At 41.2% G+C, this 22522-nt stretch overlaps 1 protein-coding gene and 1 pseudogene across 3 annotated transcripts; one reads left to right on the plus strand and one right to left on the minus strand.

Annotated features, from left to right (window-relative positions):
• Positions 1-1806: 1806 nt before the first annotated feature.
• On the minus strand, positions 1807-22522 carry ccar1 (cell division cycle and apoptosis regulator 1). Of its 3 annotated transcripts, XM_028468440.1 has the most exons (27): positions 22378-22522; positions 20942-21102; positions 18897-19072; positions 18654-18770; positions 16635-16667; positions 16292-16488; positions 16072-16198; positions 15071-15133; positions 14362-14475; positions 13452-13644; positions 13212-13356; positions 12978-13130; positions 12663-12888; positions 11428-11541; positions 10988-11154; positions 9926-10136; positions 8738-8821; positions 6317-6505; positions 5677-5868; positions 5368-5592; positions 5167-5293; positions 4895-4983; positions 4658-4798; positions 3984-4104; positions 3731-3913; positions 2753-2958; positions 1807-2666 (listed from the first exon to the last, which is right to left on the minus strand). In XM_028468440.1, the coding sequence occupies exons 2-27, from the start codon at positions 21051-21053 to the stop codon at positions 2583-2585; spliced, it is 3789 nt and encodes a 1262-aa protein (XP_028324241.1). In that variant the 5' UTR covers positions 21054-21102; positions 22378-22522; the 3' UTR covers positions 1807-2582. The 3 variants fall into 3 exon arrangements, 2 of the variants coding, with proteins under 2 accessions (XP_028324241.1, XP_028324242.1); XM_028468441.1 differs by lacking the exon at positions 15071-15133; XR_003675623.1 differs by lacking the exons at positions 1807-2666; positions 2753-2958; positions 5167-5293 and having other exon boundaries at positions 3894-3913.
• On the plus strand, positions 17385-17507 carry LOC114477358 (uncharacterized; annotated as a pseudogene).

A 22522-nucleotide genomic window follows, 5' to 3' on the forward strand; every position in this document is an offset into this window, starting at 1 on the left:
TTCTCTCTCCCAAACTCGCCTGTTTTCTGGAGTTTTAGCCGTCTGAAAAGCCACTTTCAGAGCAATTCTCTAAACGGGCTGATTCGCTGCCTACTTATGCATATTCATGACTAGGCCTGACTCCACGTACAACAGCGATCACTAGTGATTATCTTTTGCTATGCACACATTTTTGTTATTGTTTTCAGCCAAAAAACTGCACATTACAGTGAAACACATGGCTATTTAAACAGCTATTGTGATTGTGAGTCAGGAAAGTGTGTGTGTGTTGCTGCAGAACCAGAGCAAAAGGAGCAGGTCCTCCTTTCCGCACACAAACACAGCCACTTTCTTCTTTTCGCTTAGCGCTCTCCATCGTCCGTTACCGCGTAAAAGTTGGAAGCCGTCCAATTCCACAACCGAGTCCATTGTTAGCGCTGTAAGCCACGAATCCGTGAATACAACATCCCCATCGTTTCCTCATCAGTTCACAAGTGATGTCGGGTCTCGCTGCATATGCCGGTGTAGCATTAGCACGGAGTGCTAACATCTAATGTGAGTAAACAGTGGCTCCAAGCAGTGACTTCCAACACGATCGGCAACTGAAAAAGTAGTGCAGTTTGGGCATCCGGTAGTGCAGTTTGCATATATGTCAATAAAGTATGATATATATATATATGACATATTAAATCGCAGTGTTTGTTTTATCTGTTAGATAGTTGGAGAGGGAGGAGCTCACATTCTAGGAGGCGTGTATTATTTCCATGGTAGGAGGAGAGAGGATTGTCAGGAGGAGGAGTTTCCGATAGGTGACGTCACCTGCCGGGCAAAAAACTTGCCCGTTTTGAGCTGACTTTTCACAAACTGTGGAATAACAAGGGAGGAAGGAAACAGAACTTTGGCCCTCTGAATGAAGCCAAAGGGATGTATATCACTGTAGCAAAACCATTATAAAGTGATTTTTTTCATCATACCTCCCCTTTAAAGTGACTTGTGGAAATGGCGCCTGGTGTGTTGTGTCCTTCACTCCAACTACAGAGTTAAATTCCTTGTACTGTTTTCAAACTGTACCTGGCGAATAAAATCCTTTCTGATTCTAACTGCATCACTGTTCAATCTTTAAAATCGTCCTTCATTTTCACCGCTTGGTTAAAGCAAGTCTCCATCCCGTGTAGTCCACCCTGTTTTTGCCAACTTGCATTCATTTATTCTGCAGTGAACACTAGTGGGAGAAATAATTAGATACATCATCATTCAGACATAACAGATATCTTACAAGCCAATGGTTGAACTACCGATTTAGTTTATAATATATAATGAACTTGAAGTTAATTGTATTTTTTATGATACAAGAGATGGTGCTACTTTGGCACTAAACTGTGCAGTTTTACAGATGTGCTGGTTTGATAAAGGATACATTGATCTCCTGTCTGAATGCAAATACTGTCATACATTGATATACAATCAAATCACACTCCTTATAATAGGATTCGTAATTGAGCTGAATCATAAAGTGCCTAAAAACTCCCACCTCAAGTGTTTTCAAATTGTGTTAATGTTTCTCTTAATGGCATTCTTTCTCTACTGCGTATGGCAGGGAGATTTTTCATGTTTTTACTGCCAATTGAATGTTATTGATTTTTAAACTTAAATGTTTTCTGTTGCACTTTTTAAATCATGTAAAGCACATTTGCCTTGTGTATGAAATGCGCTCTATAAGTACATTTTGTTTTGCCTTGCCCTCATGTTATAAATGCTGCTGCAATGAAAACATTTCCCTTGTGTTGCCCTTCCCTACTCCAGCCACACAAATCACATGCAAAAATATTGCAGTTTTAAAACGGACCACTTTACTCTTTCACAAGACTGAGTGACATTCCCAATAGAAAAATAAATGGCCTGCTTTTCAGAGGACATTCAAATGTAGTCTGTGTCCCTGCTGCTGAAAACAACACAACCCAAACACACGTCAGAAATGCCTTTGGAAATACTTGTTTCCATTCACACATTCATTGGGCTTTAAATCCGGGTTCTTCTGCAGTTCAATACAATGATTACTGGCAGCACAGCCGTCTGTAGGTGCTGACAGAGAAGGTCCAAATACAAGTGGGAACTGTCATGCATAGCGGTGTGCTTAGAACAAAACCCTAAAACAGCAGAAAATGAATGTTTAACACTTTTTTTTTTTTTTTTAAAGATTGAAGGTCTTCCAAAGTAGCCCATTCCAAACAAGCATACATTAAATATAGTTTCTTTTACAAATAAATGTTTTTAAACATAATTGTCATTGTTAATGCGCATTTAAACCAAATAAAGTTAAATACAGCTCACACATACTGGCTTTTAATTCTATCTGTGGCACTTCATCGGCTCTGATGACCTGAAACGATGGGATAAACAAATCAAGCACTGAGTAAGAAGAAATGTTTCCAAGTTTTTAAAATTAAAAAAAAATAAAGTTAGTGCTAAACAGAATAATAAACCATTTTAAAAAAATAATACTAATCAAAGATTAAATTAAACAAAACAACCACTGGCAATAAATCTAAAATGTGTTTAGTCAATATTTACAGTAGAAAGTCCATTTTACAGATTAGCTTCATTCATTTAGGAGCTTGTTTTTCAGCTCCATTTGTCTGAGATGTGACGCCTGAACCTCCAACGATCGACTCGTCTGTTTCTTCCTCCTGTGATAGAAGAAGAAAAAAAACCACAAAAAACTGGTGAACTTAATTCTTCAAGGGAACAAACGTGTGTGTTTATTCTGATTTACCTTCTTCAGCACCTTCAGCACTCCTTTGACTGAAGTCATCAGAGATCCAGCCAACGTGTTGAGGTGGTCGTGATAGATGGTTTTTTGCTCCTCTGTAGCCCTGAGATTCTCCTCCGTCTGACTCAGAGTCTTCTTCACCTCCTCCAGCTCCACAGATAAACGGGCATTGGCTTTCTCCACCTGAGCTTTGACTTTGGCGTCTTCCTCTGGAGAGGAACACAACACCAATTCACAAACATCAAAACAAAAGCATCAGCACCCTAAGACAGGGGTTCTCAACATTGGGGTCACGAGACACCTTTTACCATATTTTCATGCTTGTCATGCCCATTATTTGTCAGTTTAAACTAATTGTTTCTGCTTTTTTTTCCGGCCACTTTTAAGCCAATATTGACACTTTGAACCCTTTTTTACTTTACCACTTTTTCTCTCTATTTTTGGCCACTCTAATTGGCAACTTTTAACCAATTTCTGTGGTTTTTAAAATCCCATTTCACCATCGTTTCCACCATTTTTGGTCACTTTCAACCCGTTTTACTTCTGATTAAAAGAAGGATTTACATCTTTAAGATGACTACACTATGGTGCAAATAATGAGAAACTTCCTAGATAACAGTGGATATTATTCAGATAAATAAACAAATGTGGTTATCATAGATTCATAGAACAATGGACCATAATGATGGGAATAATTTTTTTTTCCATGAAAGAAGCACGAGTTTGACATGTGCCACTGCAAAAACACTTGTTTTTCTAGTGTGAACCACAATATTCTTCCTATTTAAGACCAATGATAGTCATGTGTCAGTCCACATCTCAGCAGAAATCACAGGAGGATGACGGCTGAATGAGGTGAGACTGAGGTTCTCTGTAGCAAAGCTCAAATTGAGGCGGGTCATAGTCTCTGAGGACTCCCGACACAGAGTGTAGCCTGCACTGTTGATGGCAGCAAACCAATGCACTCATCACAAGTCCTACCCATTTTTGCATCCTGCACAATGACCTTCTGCTCTATCTCCTCTCTGGCTTTCTCGCTCTTCTTCAGTTTCTGCATCATGCTGCCGACGTCCACCATGGCGCCGTTGTACACGATCAGGTTGCTGGACTCGCTGGTCTCTGACGGGGTGCGAGTTTTGAGCGCTGGAAGTAGTCCTCGGTTTCCTAGAATGAAAACGGAAAGGGAGTTCAGAAACATTGTTTATTTGGTTTAAAACTTAATTCAAGTGCTCACCGATGATGTTTTCTATCTGGGCTTCATTAAAGGAAGGAATGGGTTCATCCTTTCCTCGGTCCGTCAGCTTTCTGTAGTAACAAGACTCCTTTACAATTGGTTTGTTTAAAAGCTTCTTTATCTGAAAACACACAAGGAAAAAAAGCAACTTTATTGAACTGATGACCAACAAACGCCTCACTTTAAAAACACATCCACATCTGTATGTATTAGTGCAGCGTTTTTCAACCTTGGGGTTGTGACCCCATATGGGGAATTGAAATAGGGTTGCCTGAAATGTCTACTAAGTAAAAATTAAAAAACGGCAAAATAATTCTTTTTTAAAGTAAAACACCGCAAAAAATCTAAAAAAATCTGTATTCTATACTTTTACTTTCTCAAATATAATTCTAGGTCACATAAAACGCAGTATATTTTTGGTAACACAAAAACAGATATGATCAAAAACTATTTTTCTTTTAGTAATATTCTGTTTTATAATGTATTGCACTATATTATTCAGTTTTTAAGGTGGCCTGAAAGGCTCATCTAAATAATTTTTTTATTAATAATTCTACAAGAAAAAAATGTCCCTGGTATTGCCAGAAATGTGTGATATTAAATTGGGGTCACAAGCCACAAAACGTTGGTAACAACTGTATGTGTGTGTGCGTGTGAATGTGTGTGTATGTTACCTGAGCCCGAGAGAGATGTAAGCCCAGTGTGTAGAGGATCTCCTCCAGATCTTTCTCCAGCAGATAGCCGCAATGACTCTGGTCGAAATAGATGAAGGCCATGAGCAGCTCCTTGTTGTGTGTGACCATCTGTTTCTTCTCCTAATCAAACAAAAAAACAAACAAACATGTAAACAAAACCTTAGCAGTGGCAATTCCATATCATTTCAGTAATACACAGATAAACAGTTCTCCCACCTTGTCCTTGGACGACCTCTCTTTTGGTGACTTGCGGTCGTCTTTTCGATCTTTCCTGTCCCGGTCGTTGGAGTCGTCGTCATCTTTGTCTTAAAGAAATAACACATTTTAATGAATAAAAGTTTTTATTCAATTAAAAGCATATTGGAGAAATGTTCTTTATCATTATGGTCTCAGAAACAGTGATATCCATCACAGACTCAGCGTGGTGCATGATTTCTCCTCATTGACCAAATGACTTGATTAAAATGGCTTAGGTCTCTATCCTGTACCATCATCATCATCCTCTGCATCTTCAGCCTCCATGGGGTCGTATTCTTCTGCGTTTACTGTGCTTCCATCATCTTCATTGTCCTCTTCGTCCCGAGACTCCTCCCTTTTCACCGTCTTTACTTCGCTCTGAGAAAATATGGGTTTCCTTTACAGGAAGCCTTCAAACCAACAACAATAAAGATAACTGACAAAGTGCTCACCTTCCTCTTCTCCTCATCATCCTCCTTGGTCTTCTTCACTGCTGGCTCTTCACCGTCTTCCTCTTTTTTAATTTCACGCTTTTCCACATCCTTCTTTTCAGCCTCTTTTTTGGACTTCTTCTCCTTCTTCTCATCCTTGGTAGGAAAAGCAGCGAGGGCTTTGTAGATGCGGTAACCAAAATCTCTTTGCAGCATCTCATTGAACAGTTCAGCAAATAAAGAAACCTTCAGAGAAAAAGTGAACGAAGAATGTAACGGTAATCCAAACGTTTACACAGTCCTTCCTCTGTGTAAAACATTGAGTCTCACCTCAAACGAATGCTCCTTGTTGTCCTCCAGTCTGTAGTCCAGCAGCACACTCAGAGACATCACACTACAGTCAAACTTTCCATTTTTGGCTGCCCAGTTGGGATGAACCAGAATGGTGGGTTCGTCTGGGAGGATGTACCGTCTCTCTCTTCTCTGACGCTCGAGCTCATCCTGCTTCTTTCTTTCCTCCTCCTGGCAGAGAAGAATCAAAAAGAGCTCAAAAAAAAAAAAAAAAACCTGGTTTGGCTAACAGAAGCCTTCTAGTTTAACACAACAGCTGAAGCAGCAACGTGCCATAAAAATACTAATAATTTAGGCTTTTATTGCCTGACCAAGAAACAGAGATGTGTGATCTGAGCACTTGAAAGTTAAATGAAAATTTCTGGATGCTGAAGGTAGTGGTTTCCAACCTTTTTCAGGTCGTGGACCCATTTTTATATCACAAAATTGTGTTACTACAGACACATTTTTTTTTCACGTTAACATGATATTTGTTTTACAGGATTAGTGCACAAAGTGGAAATGTAGAAAAGATTACATTTCCGTATCAATAGTCCTGGGGTCTATTGATACGTTTCCGTATCAATAGACACTTCAGCCACATCTGAGGGAAGTTGAACCTAAAATCCTTCATCTGTACCTCTTTGTCCTCTTCTATGCGAGCTGGTTCCTCCTCTTCTTGTATTTTAGTCTCTGCGATCTCCGGTTCTTTAGACTCCTCCACCTGCTCTTCCACCTTCAGCTGCTTGGTGAGACGAGCGATTAGCTGTGATTTTAACCCTTTTGAGCTCAGAGTACGACAGTCAAGTTCCTTCCGCAGGTCGTTCACCTACAAAGAAAGAAACCATGACTCGGCTGTGATTATTAGTTATTATCACCCTACATTGTGTTCAAGTGCTCATTTTTCTGTGGAGTTTGTTACCTCCGCCAAGCGCAGAAGGTTATATTTTACCCTGCGTTTGTTTGTTAGCAAGATAACTTGAAAAGCTATGAATGGATTTGGATGACATTTTCAGGAAATGTTGATAATGGGACAAGGAACAGGTGACTACATTTTGGTGAAGTTCTGGATTACCAACAATGAGAAAATACCACGTGTAGAAATCACAATATGGGTGGATATGTCTGCTCGTTCGAGCGCGGTGGCTTATGGGTAATGTAGTAGTGGTAGAAAAGTGCTTGTTGTACTCTAAATCACAATATGGGTGGAAATGAGCTAGTTGGCGGAGGTCTGCGCTCTCGGAGTGCTCTAGTTTTATTTTATTTATTCATTTTATTTTTTCTCTTGTCTGCACATGGTGACAAAGGTCAACACTACAAGAAGTGCAATCTTTTTAAGACAGCAATGCATGTTTTGTTACTGCAATTAAATACATGAATTTATGTTATTGCATAATTGTGACCATCACCAGCCCTCCCTAAGGAAGGGTAAGAAGCACTTTATTAAAGGTAGGATATAAAAAGAGAGGGCAGTGTTACACCTGGGTGAGGGGGTGGGGGAAAGGGGGAGGAGAAAGGGAACAAGAAGGAGAGACTCAAGGTAAGAAATGGAAAGGGTGGGGAAGAGTTGATTATTTTAAAGTGAGATGTGAAGTTGTAGTTGTGCATATTGTGTGGCGCATTCAAGACAGTCTGGTGACAAGTGTGAAGCTTAGGTATAATGGTGATGGCTGTCGACAGAGGGAAGGAGTGAGTGGTAATACCTAGAACAGGTATTTGGGATCAACATGTCTAAGGTTAAGCCCAGTACGAGTTTTATCCCACAGTCCAAGGCATGCCAGTGCATCGTAGACCAATGTATGTGCAAAACCGCTAATGTAAACCCAAGCGCTGCCCCGGACCTGAGGTTGCAGCCAGGCCAGCAGAGAGAGCAGGGGCCAGGGAGCCCCATGCCACCCCCCACGGCCAAGCAGCCACCCATAAGCCCCTAAGATCCCAAGCCGAGAGGCAGCCCCCCCACATACAGACCTGAGAAAGCCCCAAGGAGCGGAGGACCCAGTGCCCCCCCCCCCCCCCAACATCCACACCCCCACACCTCAGCACCCAGCCCCCCAAGGGGAGGGCCCAGAGAGCCTCCCGCCCAAGACCCCAGCAGGGGAGCCAAGGCCCACGCCCAGCAAAGGGCCGAAGCCGCGCCAAAGGGGCAGCCAGACCGCCATATCGGCATGTGCAGCCCCGAGGCGGCAGAGACGCAGGGCAGTCCCCAAGCAGGGGCCACCCCGCGCCACACCTACAGGCATGCAAGGGCACGGCGCGTGCCACCCGCCCCGGAAGACCCCCGCCAGGACCGGCCCAGCCAGCTGACCAAGCCCCAAGAGCACCTCCCCGGGACCGGGAACCCCCAAGGGCAAGCCCCGGGGCAGCACCCCCCCCACCCCACGAACCGGCCACAGTCTAGCAGGACCGCACAGCCCCAGACGGCGCAAGGACAGAAGCCCAGGTCCCGCCGCCCACCGGACAGCGAAAGCTACGAGGCAATGCCCCCCACTGGCACGCAAACGACCGGCGGCCGCCGCCGCGGAAAGGAGGCACTCCAACAGCACACATCCGGTGCGGAAGAGCAGCCTCTAGCCAAGGGCGCCCCGGACCCACCCACCAGTCCGCAGATAGCAGGACAGACCTACCAGATGGCCAACAGCAACGTCAACCAGAGTGCTCTAGTTTTAAATAAGTTATCTGAGGTTGAAAAACTGGATTTTACGTCATATATTGACAATGATTGACATACACAGGTCTTGCATAGCTCTCTTTGTGAATAGCAGTTAAGTCATGAAGGAAAGCCGAGGCGCATGATTTTCTTAATTTTTAAATAAAGTACATTTTGATATTTGAGTTGAAATATATCATGGTTTTGAATCTGAACAAGAATTTCCAGCTGGAAAGATACTAAGTTATTGGCGTAGCTGGGCTGCGCAAGTCATCAGGGCAGTATGCTAAATGGGCAGGGCATGTTACCAGGGCTCCTCCCGCCCAATTTTGGCTTCAAAAACGTTGAGTGGGAACAACTGCAGTGCACGCCCACTGGTTCTCACATACAGTTTGAGTGTTCTGATAACTTTACCTTCATTGATTTCGGATCAAGTTTAGACCAATGAGTGGGAGTACTGACGTCCTTCGAATCGTCATCATCCTTCTCTTCTTCCTCCTTGAGGTGATTGTGAGGACAGAGACAGGAAAAAGGAGAGAAAAAAGAAGGAGAGCAATTAGTCATTAGTTGTGGTCTGGGTGAGCTTCAGAGCTGATCAGTGCATGAAGCATCTGTCTTTCATTGTCTTTCTAGGGAGCTCTCGACTTTTGTGTAAGTCCACTGCTACTGAGGCATACACAGGGAAGCTCTAGCTCTTACAAAGACCAACAGAAATGCCCCCCAGCTGTCAATCAATCAATCTGTGGAACACAAAAAGGTCAAAATAAAAATAATCAACGTGAGACGTGTCCAAAATGTGTTTGGGAGCATCAGGTGAGCTGAAGTTGGTCTCCTAGCGTGGCCCTACCAAGCTCTGACTGGGATGTTGTTGTTATTGGGTGTAATACACCTACATCACATAGGAGCACTCTGTCCTCCTGTCCAACCAACTGCCCTGAAAAAACCAGAATCTACATATAGTCCAACAAGAGTGGAAAATCCAACAAGAACAGACGAGAAGCAGGACTTAGGGGAAAGTTCTCTCCATAAAGCCAGAAGGTAACAGATAGATGTGAGAAAACAAAAAAAATAAATACACATTTCTACAGCAAACACATTATCACATGCAACCGACGCCACAGATTCCAGCACATTAAAACTTCTGTGCCCAGTGTTGGAAATTAATCACTGGTTGAAAATTGATATTGTAATTACAAAACAAATTAACCCCAAATCAAGAGCAGATGCAGATAAAAAAAATGTTAGATCAGATTTCACTTAATTATGAGTCATTGGAGGAGCTGGAAGCTGTTTTATCAATTGCAACTGGGACCTACACGACACAACCTAATCTAAGTGTTTCCACTGTATGTGTCTGCTGGATGTGAGGGGAGGGGAGATGGGAGTGCAGATGAAAGAATGGAGGAGATGGAGTAAAGGAGCGGGGTGAAGGAGTAAACAGAGGAAGCCTAGGTGCAGACTGGAGGAGCAGTAATCTGCCTGTGTGTGGTATGTGTGTGAGTGTGTGGTGTGTGAAGTGTATCTGGGAGTTTGTTTTTTTGTAATTCCTGTGCCTTCCTGTGAGAAGCGGAAATGAGAAGAGAAGGATTAGCGGTTCAGTGCCTGTTCTCCATCCGCCTCCTTTCGTTCGGCCGACAGCTTCTCAGCCAGCTGCTCCTGGAGTCGCCGTGACAGCACCTCCCACTCTGAGCGGGTAGGAAGACAATGCCAAACATCCGGAAGAAACAAAACCACTGTCTCCACATGAGCAGGGACAGTCCGCCCCTTGTGTGTCTCCTCCGGCCGATGATAGCGAATCTCTGCAAAACGATACCTGTCGCAAAGGAAGAAGGCGCATTGGAAAGAAACATTGTGGTCAGGGAACAGTATAAAAGGCTCACCTTGCTAATAATAAGGCGAGCCCTCTACAGCTACCCCCTCCCGTTAGCTCACAGAATGATGACATTCATCATTCTCGTGATCTTTCTCTCACACAACACACACAAATAAGACAAATGGACCCAATCTGCAGCGCTCCAACTGTTGTCACTGGTTACACAGCAGCCATTTTCAGAAACTTGACAGACAAAATCACAGAAAGTAAATCAAATCACACCCCACCCGAATCATCCTCTTTAAATCGTCGGCCAATTACAGTTCAGTAGTCTGCATTTACCCTAGGATACACTTAATGCACTGTATTAGAGTTGTGCGAAGAAAGACAGAATCAACAGGACAGTGAAAGCGAGTTAAATATGTAAGATATTTAACAGAGACGACTGACAGAAATATAGGAAATCATAAAGTCATGGTAGTGTCTTCTGGTCCAGGCTACTGCATCCAGCCACCAAGTCCATGTGTTTGGTTTGTCATCACAATGAAATGCATTTTTTTTTTATGAACAGAGTGTGAAAGAAATACAGCGCCAGGACGACAACACAGAAAAGGCCAGAAAGACACTGCACGACACAACAAACCGAGACGGTAAAAAAAAAAAACAAAATGAATTCCAAATGAACAACATGTTTTCATTGCAAAAGGCAAACAAAAATATTACTGGCTTTAGTATTGAGATATCATAATGAAAGCATTGCAATACTCACTTTGGGATTTTAGTAAAAGCACTCAACAGGTTTGAGAAGAAAATAGATTTCTAAAATTATTTATGAGAGCAGTCAAACTTACCACTGAGTGCACAGACTAAGGTCTATGCCTGTGAGAGCCCTGCAACAGCGTATGGCTGTCTTAATGAGGACTGCGGGATCCTTCTCGGGGTCTGCACCGTCCAGAGAGGGAGACCAGTGGCCACCAATCGCCATGGCCTCATCTTTACCTCTCATTCCCACTAAAAACTGAAGAGCAAAAAAAAGACAAAAATAAAGAGGCGTCCATGGGTTAAGGTGATGGAAAATCAGAAAGAGGCAGAGAAAGGATAAAATGGAGACAAAAAAAAAAAAAGAACTTGATTAGACCCAGCCCAGAGGAACCAAAATATAACTATACAGAGATTTTGCAGCAAACATCAGTCAGGAATTGTCCACATGATAGAATCAGCAATGGAATAGGATCATTACATCATTGTTGGCTCAAGTTTTTAGTACAGGCTAGAAAAGAGCTCCTCATACCTTAATGAGTCTAGCGGGATGTTGGAAGGAGTCTCGGACTTCCTGAGGGTCTTCTGCCAGAGCACAGGACTTGTGATAAAGCTCCTCTATACTTGAATTAGCCAACAGCATCACCTAAGGATGAAGAATTCACAAATTATGTTTGCGCATTTTACAAACAATCTAAATGCAGTCACTACTAAGTAGAGAGGAAGCTTGCAGAATTGGAATATTTGGATGAAAGATTTTCAAGATGCCCAAACTATAAAACTGAAAGTTTGGCCACAGGAAAGGTCATATCACCACAACCAATAGGGTGCATAGTCTTGTGGTGATTAATGTTGTCAGTAAACTTTATTATTATTATTATACATCAATTTTATATAGCGCTTTTCTGGGTACTCAAAGTCGCTTTACAATGAAGGGAGCAGTGTTGGGGTCGGTGCCTTGCTCAAGGGTACCTCGGCAGTGCTTGAGAAGTGCCCTGGCACCTTTCCAGCTACCAGAACATGTTCTTTTAGTCCGTACTGGGACTTGAACCGGCGACCCTCCGGTTCCAAACCCATGTCCGTACGGACTAAGCCACTATCGCCCCCCCAACTTGAAAAGATTTGAATGAAAACTGTTCAAGATAAACTAATTCTAATTTAAAAGTTTAGCCTGATAGTGGCGTTAGAGAACAGGTCAAGGTTTCATTATGAAGGAGTTATTTATATATTCAACAAATAAACAAGTGCCTAGGACAAAAAAGTGGTCAGCAGTTTTCTCAAAATTATTTTCTGAAGGCAAATATGGGGTCCCTGGGGTCTGATTGACCTCAAGGATAAAATGTGTTATGTATAATATTTGATGATAGTAGGAGGGTTAAAACACAGTGGGCAGTGTTTCAGATTTCATGTTCTGGATGTATCTGCATGACTTTCCATTGAGGGATTTAATTTTTTTGATGGGAAAAATTCAAGTACAATGCAAAACTTGTTCTGCTTGTTTGAAGTTATCAGAAAAACTTAAAAGCACTAGTTAGTGTTTACCAGTTTCTTTAATAATTTGTAGTATCTCTCTCTGCACAAGGGGAATTCTAACAACCACAACCCATTTAACAAATGTAAAAAACTGTAAATAAAACAATTGTTAAGTTTCTCAGATTCGACTGCTCTTAACTTTCAGGCAACAGCAGTGGCCAGAAAAGCAAGAAAAGAAAAAGACTTTAATAAAAAAAAATTTAAAAAAATGTATTCTATTCTTGAGCATCGCACCTTAGCACTGTAGCAATGGTTAGCATCAGAAGGGTCGAGCACAGCTGTGTTCTTTGCAAATGGTTCCACCTCTTTGTGCATAATGTGGAAGTTACAGGCGTTACTAAGCTGGAAGGGTCGTATGAGAGGAAAAGCATCCACCCATGTAAAGACAGCGTTGAAGAAATCGCTTGGAATATAGAGGCTCTGGTAGCGCCGTCGCAGCTCCATCATGTCACAGCTGGAACTGGAAAAACACACGGAGCAGTGATTGATGTGCGCAAACTCAACCTAGTATAACTCTGTATTAAAAATCTTAGAGAAAATGTCAAGTACCCGTCCAAGCTGAACTTTGAAAACTGGACGGTGTAGCGAGGCACGACTCTACGAGGACGTCTTGGTGAGCGATCTCGTCTGGGGGAACGATCTCTGGAGCGCTTGCGCATTGGTGATCGTTCTCTTGATCTTCTGCGCTCGCGATCTCTCTCTCTGATTGACAACAAACAATGAGAAATAACTTATAAAGAGGATGAAAACTGAATGTGCTGAGAACATAAGTATCTGCATCACCTGCGTTCCTCTTTAGTTCTAAGAATTAGGTCCGGTCCTCGATCATTGCGATTTGGGAAACGAGGCGGAGGCTCAATGCGTCTAACTGGCTGTGGCTGAGGCATCATTCGCACAGGAGTTTGAAGTAAACCGGCTGGGAACACATCTAGAGACAAATCACACAGGTCATTTTAGTTATTAGTATTAGTTTAAACCAGATACAGTTGATACATAATGCCCTGCTGGTAGGTTTTACTGTACCTTTAGGTGGAGGATGTGGGAGCAGAGGCTGAGGAGGGTTTTGGAGGAGAGGGGCTAGAGACACAGCAGACAGCTGGGCCTGCAGCAGGGAAGGAGGGGGAGCTTGGGCAGGTACACTGAACGTGGTCGGGGGAGGTAATGACTGCAACATGTTGGGGGCAGCCTTCAATATGCTCGGACCTTGGGATTGGTTCTACAGAACGTTAGGAAACAAAATATCAAAACAGTTGAGACAAGCCCCGGAACTGTTCTTCACACAAAGCTGCACAGCAAAGAGAAAAAATGTTTTACACCCTTGACTATGGCTGTCTGCTAAACCTCTTTATGAATGAAATACCTTGGAACATCTCACAATAAAAAAAGGGGATTTCATTCTCTCTAAAGTAACTATTTACAAGCTTTTGTGAATGTAAAAAAGTGTTGTGAAAAAAGTAGTAGTAGTAGTAGTAAAAAAGTCACTGATCAAATGCACCAACCTGCTTTAGGAATATTTACTCGAATAAATACTTTGAATAGAATTATATTGTCCTTTGATACCAATAGAAGAATCCAAATACAATACAAATAAAAAAAACAAAACTGACACCAATGTACACATTTTCAGTCACCGAAATAAAATTCAGATGATTAAAAACAACGTATTAGATTGTTGATATAGTCCAAAGATGCTTGATTAAAACTACACAATCAACTGTCCAAAGAAGAGTTTGGGTCCCTTGTAAATAAGCTTAGATATTTTTAAAGTGAGAAAAACATTTTTACGTTTAATGGAGTGTTTCTAATTATGCTAACAGCAGACACTATACACTGTAGTAATGAAGAAATGATGATGCTGCATTAGCTCCTTTAAAAACAAGGTAAAAATAGAAAAGGTAAAATATAGGACAGGTCATAGAGAGCAAATATTTACATTTTGTCTGTTGTCACCAGTAGAATGCATGTCTGAGTAGCGCAGCTGCATCCCTGGCTCATTGTAAAGGCTGCTGAGCTGCGGGGAGGCTTGAGGTAAAGTCTGTGGCTGATGCTGGAAAGGATTCACAAGACACAATGAAAGAAGAGGAGGAAGGTTAACCTCTGAAACAAAAAAGTATAGATGATTAATAGATTATTTGAAAGATTATCAACAATTAACAATACAACTAAAAAGCATTTGTCCACTTGAGTGAGTGGGGAAAACCAACAAACATTTGTAATCAGAGTACACCCTGTTTTGTGATCAAAGACAAATTCAGTTTGGCTTAGGGACTATTTATGGTCCCAAGTGATCTCATATGAGTTTGATTAGTTTAAAAGAAAATAGCTCATATTGCTTGGCTTACATCAACTAATTTTGCTTTTATTTTAAGTACAAAGTGGTGTGTGTGTCTATTCCAACTTGATATAATAAGTAAACATACTTTATTGGAAATATTACAATACTAATACATATGTACTAGGGGTGTAACGATTCCTTTTAGCAATAATTCGATTCGAATCACGAGTCGCTGTTGCCGATTCAATTCAAGCACGATATTGGTTAATTTAAAATGATTATTTCAAAAATGATTCAGTGACTTGAAATCGATTCAGTAACTTCTTAGCCAAAATAATAATGCAACCAGTGAGAGTGGAATAAATACCTGGATACTGTACAGTGCAGGTGAGGTGTCATAGATTCCTGATGTTTCTTGTAAGGGAATCGTCTATAAATTTATTATGGACATAAACAAACAAGTAAACAACATTTAATGGCAAATGTATTCACAATTTTATTTGAATAAAGTCCAACCAACGAACACTTCAGTTTAATTTAACATTCAATACTCAATACGTTTTCAATAAAAATACATATTAGCTTTACCCGACTCTTCTTGTTTTTTCACCATCAAAATACAATATTAATAGAAAAAATTAAGTGTAACCAAGATATGTTCAGGTTAAATGAGCAGTGGTTCAACCTGATATTTTTCCTTTAACTTAATGGTGAGCCTGAGGCTTTCTGCAGAGCTAATGCTAATGAGCTAACGCTACCACTGCTGTGACTGCTGCAGTGAACGCTGCCTTAATGGCTTGGTAGTCGACGGTAAACACAGCGAGCGACTCCTTTAGAACATCTGTCTCTGTTAAAGCCAAAGTTTCCACACACTGGACCCCAAAGGTGAATTGATCAATTTCACACATCCCTATATGTAATATTTCCTTGTATCAATACAATCTATTGATTACCTTTTAAAATGATTTTAGATCGATTAATATCATCCGGAAGGCCAACTTGCCGAGCACAGATCGATGTAATTGTATCGTAGGAATATAAATCGATTCATTGATCCAATGGATGAATCGTTACACCCTTAATGTGTACTCTTTGTAAAGTCATACAATTAAAGTTGTGACCCAGGTGTTCAACAAGGCATCCCCTACCTAAAAAGACTAAATGTGCTATGTCCTATGCTACTTCCATGATGAGGTGGATTCCACAAAAACCTCAGCTACAATGTCTGTATTTAGATCAAAACATCCACAATTCCTCATGTATTGCGCTAAATCAATAGAAATAAACAGAAATGGCTGGTGTGATTATGGTTCATGTACAAACTGTAATATTATGCTTAAAATGTGTGAAAACTAAGAGTTTGCTCACCGACTGATTTGCAAGCTGAGGTAATGTCTGAATGCGCTGAGCGTTCCACTTGAAGGGCATGTTTGGGTTGTACACAGCCTCTACCAGGACCCTGTCCCCAACTTGAGGAGTCTTTCCCTTCACAGCACTATGTAAGAAGGAAAAAAACAACAAATAAATCCTGTTGAATGTAGTTATTACCACAAGAGATGCATAGAATTCAATAAGCAAACTCTCTCGCCTCATTTGGAAAAAGACGTCTTCATCCACAAAGCCAAATGTGTCATGTAGCTTGTTTACAACACCCGTAAAGACTCGTTGCTTCTGTGGCTGCGTCTGCTGTTGGTGGCTTGAGCGAGGCGTTGGATATGACACGGTTATCTGGGCCGTCTGTTGGGGGTTGGACAGACTTAGACTGGTGGGCAAGGCAACAGGCGGCTGAGAATCAGGAAAGGAAAAAGAGTCTTTAAAAGGCATTACTTAATCATAGTTACGGTAGTGTTATTTACAATTTAGGAATAAAATAACATTAAAAACAATCTGTTATTCTGTCAATATAAAAAATCCAATATTATGATTATTACCTGCGAAAGGAGAGGCTGCTGAGGCTGTGCAAGCTGAGCAGTGAAAAAATAGAAGAAAAAATGTTAAGTATAAATCATTCACCTTAAAGGCAAACTATATAATTTCTGGCCACTAGGAGTGCTAGACCTGTTACTTTCACGTCAACCGCCCCAGTGGCCACAAGCGCCGCAGCACTGTCGCAAAAATCAACAGTCAGTCAGTCGGGCCAGCCTCCCTTATCTTTTATTTGTGTATGCAGACAGTAGTTGACCTGTAACTTCACTGCGGCTGGAAGAGCCGCCGCCGCTGCCCTCCTCTCCTCGCCGCGTTGGTGGCGCTCAGCCCCACTCCCTGGCAATGCCGCCGTCGTAGGCCCCCTTCCCCGGGGGTTGGCGCTGCGGTCAGGGCGGACGGAGAACTGGTGACCCGGCATGCGTGGGGTGGTGTCCGGCGCGTCAGTGGAGGGGGCCGGGTCTTGGCAGCCGAGTATTTAGCCTCCTCAGAAGCAGTTTTAAACTTTTTGCTTGCCTTCAGCCATGACCAGGAGTCGAACAGGCGGAAAAATACTAGCAAAAGCCATAGCCCAATGAGTATATCTCAGTATGTGGTCACGTGACTACCGTAAAGTGATACGTTCTCCAGGCAATATGACATGGCCAAAAAGGTCCGTCTATTCAAACTTACATGGGCAGTATTTCAAGAGGGCAGGGATACTGTCAAGCGCTGTATATTGGCCTGAAGAATCATTTAAAATAACTCATATGGGTCAACATTGTGGCCATACCATACCAGCCTGTCATTGCCCGATCCCGTTAGATCTCGGAAGCTAAGCAGGTCTGGGCCTGGTTAGTAGTTGGATGGGAGACCACTGAGAATTCCAGGTGCCACAGTGGGGTGGCAGTCACCCAGTGGTATCTGTCATTGTGCCCTTGGGCAAGGCACTTCACCTACATTGCCTAATATGAATGTAGTGTGTGAGTGAGTGTTGGTGGCGGTTGGAGGGGCCGATGGCGCACTATGGCAGCCTCGCTTCCGTCAGTCTGCCCCAGGGCAGCTGTGGCTACAATAGTAGTTTACCACCACTAAGTGTGGAGTGAAAGAATAATGCCTTAATTCTGTAAAGCGACTTTGAGTGTCTATGATAAAGCGCTATATAAAACATTATGCATTATTGCATTATTAATATTAACTCCTGAGGTCAAAAAGTCTGTAATGGGCCTTTAATGTATTGATTTAGTCTCAGTGGAATGTGTGTACCACAAACTGAACATTGAAAACAACAGAAAATCACATACATGGTATTGTTCTAGCTGTGATCTGAAGATGTTCATCACTTAAGTCAACATACATTCAACGTCATATGTGTTGTAAGCTTCGCGGTAATACTGTATATCGTGGGGTCATAAAAACAGCAACAGTATCAGTTTCAATACCGTCACAAAATAAAAAAGGCAACGCACTTCCCCGTGACTGCACAGGGTCCGCCCCACCCACACCCACACCCACACCCACACACACAGGTGTCAGAGAGACGGGATTAATCTCGTGTAAATGAATAGAAGCTTATTCAAAGTTAATTAATTCTATAGTCTGAACGCAGAGTGATGGATAACAGTCCGCTCAGATCGGCTGTCAGCAGGGATCACATCCCCCTCGGTGCGTGCTTATGGCGGAGAGGAGCTGACGGCAGTAGCAGCTGTTCGGGACAGTATAACTACAGAAATATGTACATTCATGCCAGAATCTTTAAAACACCAAAAAAATCTCAAATAACACAAGATAAAGTCCATACATTTGTCACTAGTCTATATTGAGAAAAAAGACACTAGAGAGAGAGAGAGAGAGAGACAGACACACGCACGCACATTTTAATAAGTCACGGTAATACCGTGTACCGCTGTAAAATAGAGAGCCGGTACAACAGCATCAAAATTTGGATACCGCCCAAGCCTAATGTGTTGCTAGAAATAAAACTTAAGTATTAATCTGAAGCATAATGCTACCGTTTAAGAACTTGATATAAGAAAAGACTGGTTCACCTGATGAGGTACATTGTACAGTGGTTGTTGAGGAGGTTGCTGGGGTGGTTGTTGCTGCTGCTGCTGTTGTTGTTGTTGTTGTTGCTGATACTGCTGGAGTGCAGAATTAATCTGCGACTAAAGACATTAAAGGAGAACATATGAGAACCAGCAGCTGAGCAGAGGGAGATGCATGTGACCTGGATGAGTAACACAAATTGCTTACTGTGCAAAAAAACCTTAAAATACTGTACTGCGACCGACCTGCTGTAGTGCTGCTGCAGCTACTGCGGCTGCTTGTTGCTGTAAAGCAGCAGTTTGCTGAGACAGCTGATAGTTTGCAGCAGACTGGTTGCTGAGCGAGGCAGCAGCCAGAGCCGACTGCTGGGAGTACACAGATGGAGAGGCTCCGAGGAGAGATGGTTGCTGCACTCCAAGGGCTGCAATACAACATTTACATGTTTAAAATAAATAACCCAAAAAGGAACAGAGTGTGTGGAACAGAGGCTGGGACAAAAGATTAAGTCATTATTATTATTATAACTAGCAAATAGGGATGTAACGATTCACTCAACTCCCGATACAATTCGATTCACGGTACTGGGTTCACGATACGATTCTCTCACGATTTATTTTACAAAATGAAACTGTAGGCAAATAAATGAAAAAAAAATACTGTACTATTTTTTTTTTCCTTTCATGGTCAAAAGAATCCCTTCATAAACTATGCAAAACAATGCAATTTAATTAAAAATAAATCCTGAATGAAATAAAGAAATGGTACAAATGAAGAAGAAGCCTATTAATTTCAATTCTGGCTCTACAGTAAACTATGCAAAACTGCATAATAGTTCATTTTCTTTTTAAAAGTGCAACTGAAAATGTATTATGTGCCTTAACAATTGGACTTTAAAACAAATCCCATATCAAAGAAATAATAAAAATAAATGAACTATGGCTTTCAATCTCTCTCTCTAATTTCTTCCTTTCCTCTCTGTGCCCGTCTTACCTTGGATTTCACATGTTCTTTCTTTCTCACTTCTTTCATTTTGTCTTCGGGAAGCCAAAATTAGGGCCCTATAAAAATCAGTTTGATTTTTTCCCAAATTCCGTTTTTCCACTTCAATTTTTTAAATTTATTTATTTATTTATTTTTTAAGAAATATTTATCTTTTTTTTTTTTAAACATTAGTTTTTAACTCCTGTGAGAAAACAAAATAAATGCTAATAAATAAAAAACCTCATAATTAAACAAAAATGTATGTAAAAAATAAAGTACAATTAAAAGGTAGATATACTGTCAGTTGTAGTGTCATGGATTATTCTAACTGCTCCTTTTTACTTATTTATATGTCATAAGGATGTATGAGAACAGCATTGATGTCACCCAATTTCTCTCAGGGATCAATGGTTTATTGAATCTGAGCCGGTTTATTGATTAGGTTTTGATAAATAAATTAACTTAATTTAAATTATCCTATCTTCTGTAACTCTGATGAGATGTTGTTCGAATGTAACATTCTAATAATGTTGCTCCAATTGACTTTTATTTTGAAAACCAGAAGTTCACACTGAAACGGTTGTACTTGAGGTAGCTTGCTGACTGTGAATATGTGCCTACGAGACACTGACAAAAGGCTGGAATAAAAAGTACTAAAAGACAATATGGACCGAGTTATTCTTAGTTAACCAGGCACAACAGTTCCAACACTAAGCAGGGGAAGATGATTAAAGCTGATCACGTTCTCACGGAGCACCGCTGCACTACACGAAAAACGGACGGAGCTTTACAGGCACTGATGACTCTGTATTTAGAAGTCAGTGTTAATTTGTGTTGTGTTAGAGGGTGTTTGTGGTGGTTTAAGATGTGTTTAATGCAGCCAAGACGGAAGGAGGGAGGGCGGTGCACCTAATAAGTGGTCCCGAAACATTGACCCATAAAAAAAAGTTCTTTGCCCCATGTGACGACGTTTCATGCCGATTTTGTCTATTTCCGCGTTTAACTGTTTTCATTGGTCGATTCCGTCCACGATTCCGTTAACGTGGATTTTATAGGGCCCTACAAAATGCTTCCACACTTCTGATATAAAACACGATGGTGCATCCTGAATTTTAAATTCTAAATAGATAGCGCCCTTTGCTGTAAAAAAAAAAAAAAAAATTATATATATATTTTTTTAAAGTACTGCGATTCAATTTCAGAGTATTGATGTGAACCGTGACACTTTTTAATTGATTTTTAACTGCCTCACAATTCATCTTTACATCCCTACCAGCAAACAAGTAAATGTACATATTGATGTGCTTACAGTGAAGGCTGTTGAGGTCAAGAGATTGCCCTGAGTGACCCGGTTGGGACACTGCAGTGGTAGCAAACTGAGTTGCCCACGGTGGATTCTTCTGTCCCCCAAACTGGGCCATGACTCGTGGAGGTTACAGGAAGTCTTGGCTCACCGTGCCTACGCTTTCACTGAAATCATTTAAAAAGGTCAACGTTAACAAAGACAGGTCAACAATAATCAATATTAAGTGCAAACAGAAACTATATCTAATCATGTCCTGAAGGTAAACTATAATATATATAAAGGAGGATGTATCTTTTTAAAGCACAGCAAAAAAACAAAAACTAAATAAATTTTAAAAAATTATATATATATTACATTTGCCTGCAAGCAACACAAATGCTTGCAGGCGTCATCTAACCAGAGTTTCTTTAAATTAAATTGTGTGTTTTAGCAATGAGTCACCTTTTAAAGGCATTAGCACCCAATGCATACATTTGACTTCAGGATGAATGATGTTTGCTTGGTATTATGCTATACATACAAGATTGTCAGTTTGAGGTTTTTAGATATTACAATGTGTACTTTGACCCGAAAGACAATTTTTTAAATACAAATGCTATGCAAAGAAGTAAAAAGTATTTAAATAGTTCATTTAGGAGTGAGATAGATAGATAGGCTTTATTTCAGACTCGTAGTTCATAATAGAAAACAGACAATACAGCATAAACAAACCACAGAAGAAGAGTACATTAATGGAGTACATTAAAAAGAGAAAACCCTATCCTTTCAGGAGGTAATACCAGTGCATCTAGAGTGAATTGAACAATAGAGAGGATTGCTTTTAGGAAATATGGATCTTTTCCAAATGTCCCATAGTTTATTAACTAATTTTAATTATTTCCTTCACTTAATGCAACATCAAAAGCTATTTTACTTAAAATTAGGGTATAAACTGAATGCACAAAAGCGGAGTTCATCGTGGATTTATACGGGTCTCTGCAGATAAACAACTGCTGACAAAGCAGCCTCCGTGCAGTCAGTGCCTTAAACTTTAGCAACTGGCAGAGCCAGCTAGCTCCAACATTTCAGCACAGTTCGCGTATTTATTCATTGCTAACGAGGGCATAGTTTGCTTAATTTAGCCTGCTCTCCAAAGACTCGCTCATAATGTGTAAAATACCTATTCATTTCCCAGTAAGCAGCGAATGCCTAGCTAACGAAGCTAAGCTAACACTTAGCATTTCACCAGCCCCCATTGGCACATTAGCCTCGTGCTCGGTTTGTTGTCGACACAGAGGCCGTATCATCGAACAGTTAGCGGTGACAGGATGATTCAAAGACAATCAGACTCCTAGATAATATATTACACAAGTATTACACGACGAAAGATGCAGTGTTTCGAAAATAAATAAATAAGAACATTTGGATTCAGGAAAACCTTGTATTACAATATTTTTTACCTAAAGTGTAAGCAGTAAACCTCTGTCCTCTGCACCGGCGGCCGATAACACACACGCCACTGAGCATGCGCAGAGCGGAACCCACGAGTATGACCGAAGACACTCGTTCATGGGTTTCAAACAGCTGTCGCATCAGAAGAAGTTA

This window comes from Gouania willdenowi, chromosome 15 (genome assembly GCF_900634775.1).
Source record: "Gouania willdenowi chromosome 15, fGouWil2.1, whole genome shotgun sequence".
Classification (NCBI taxonomy): Eukaryota; Metazoa; Chordata; class Actinopteri; order Blenniiformes; family Gobiesocidae; genus Gouania; species Gouania willdenowi.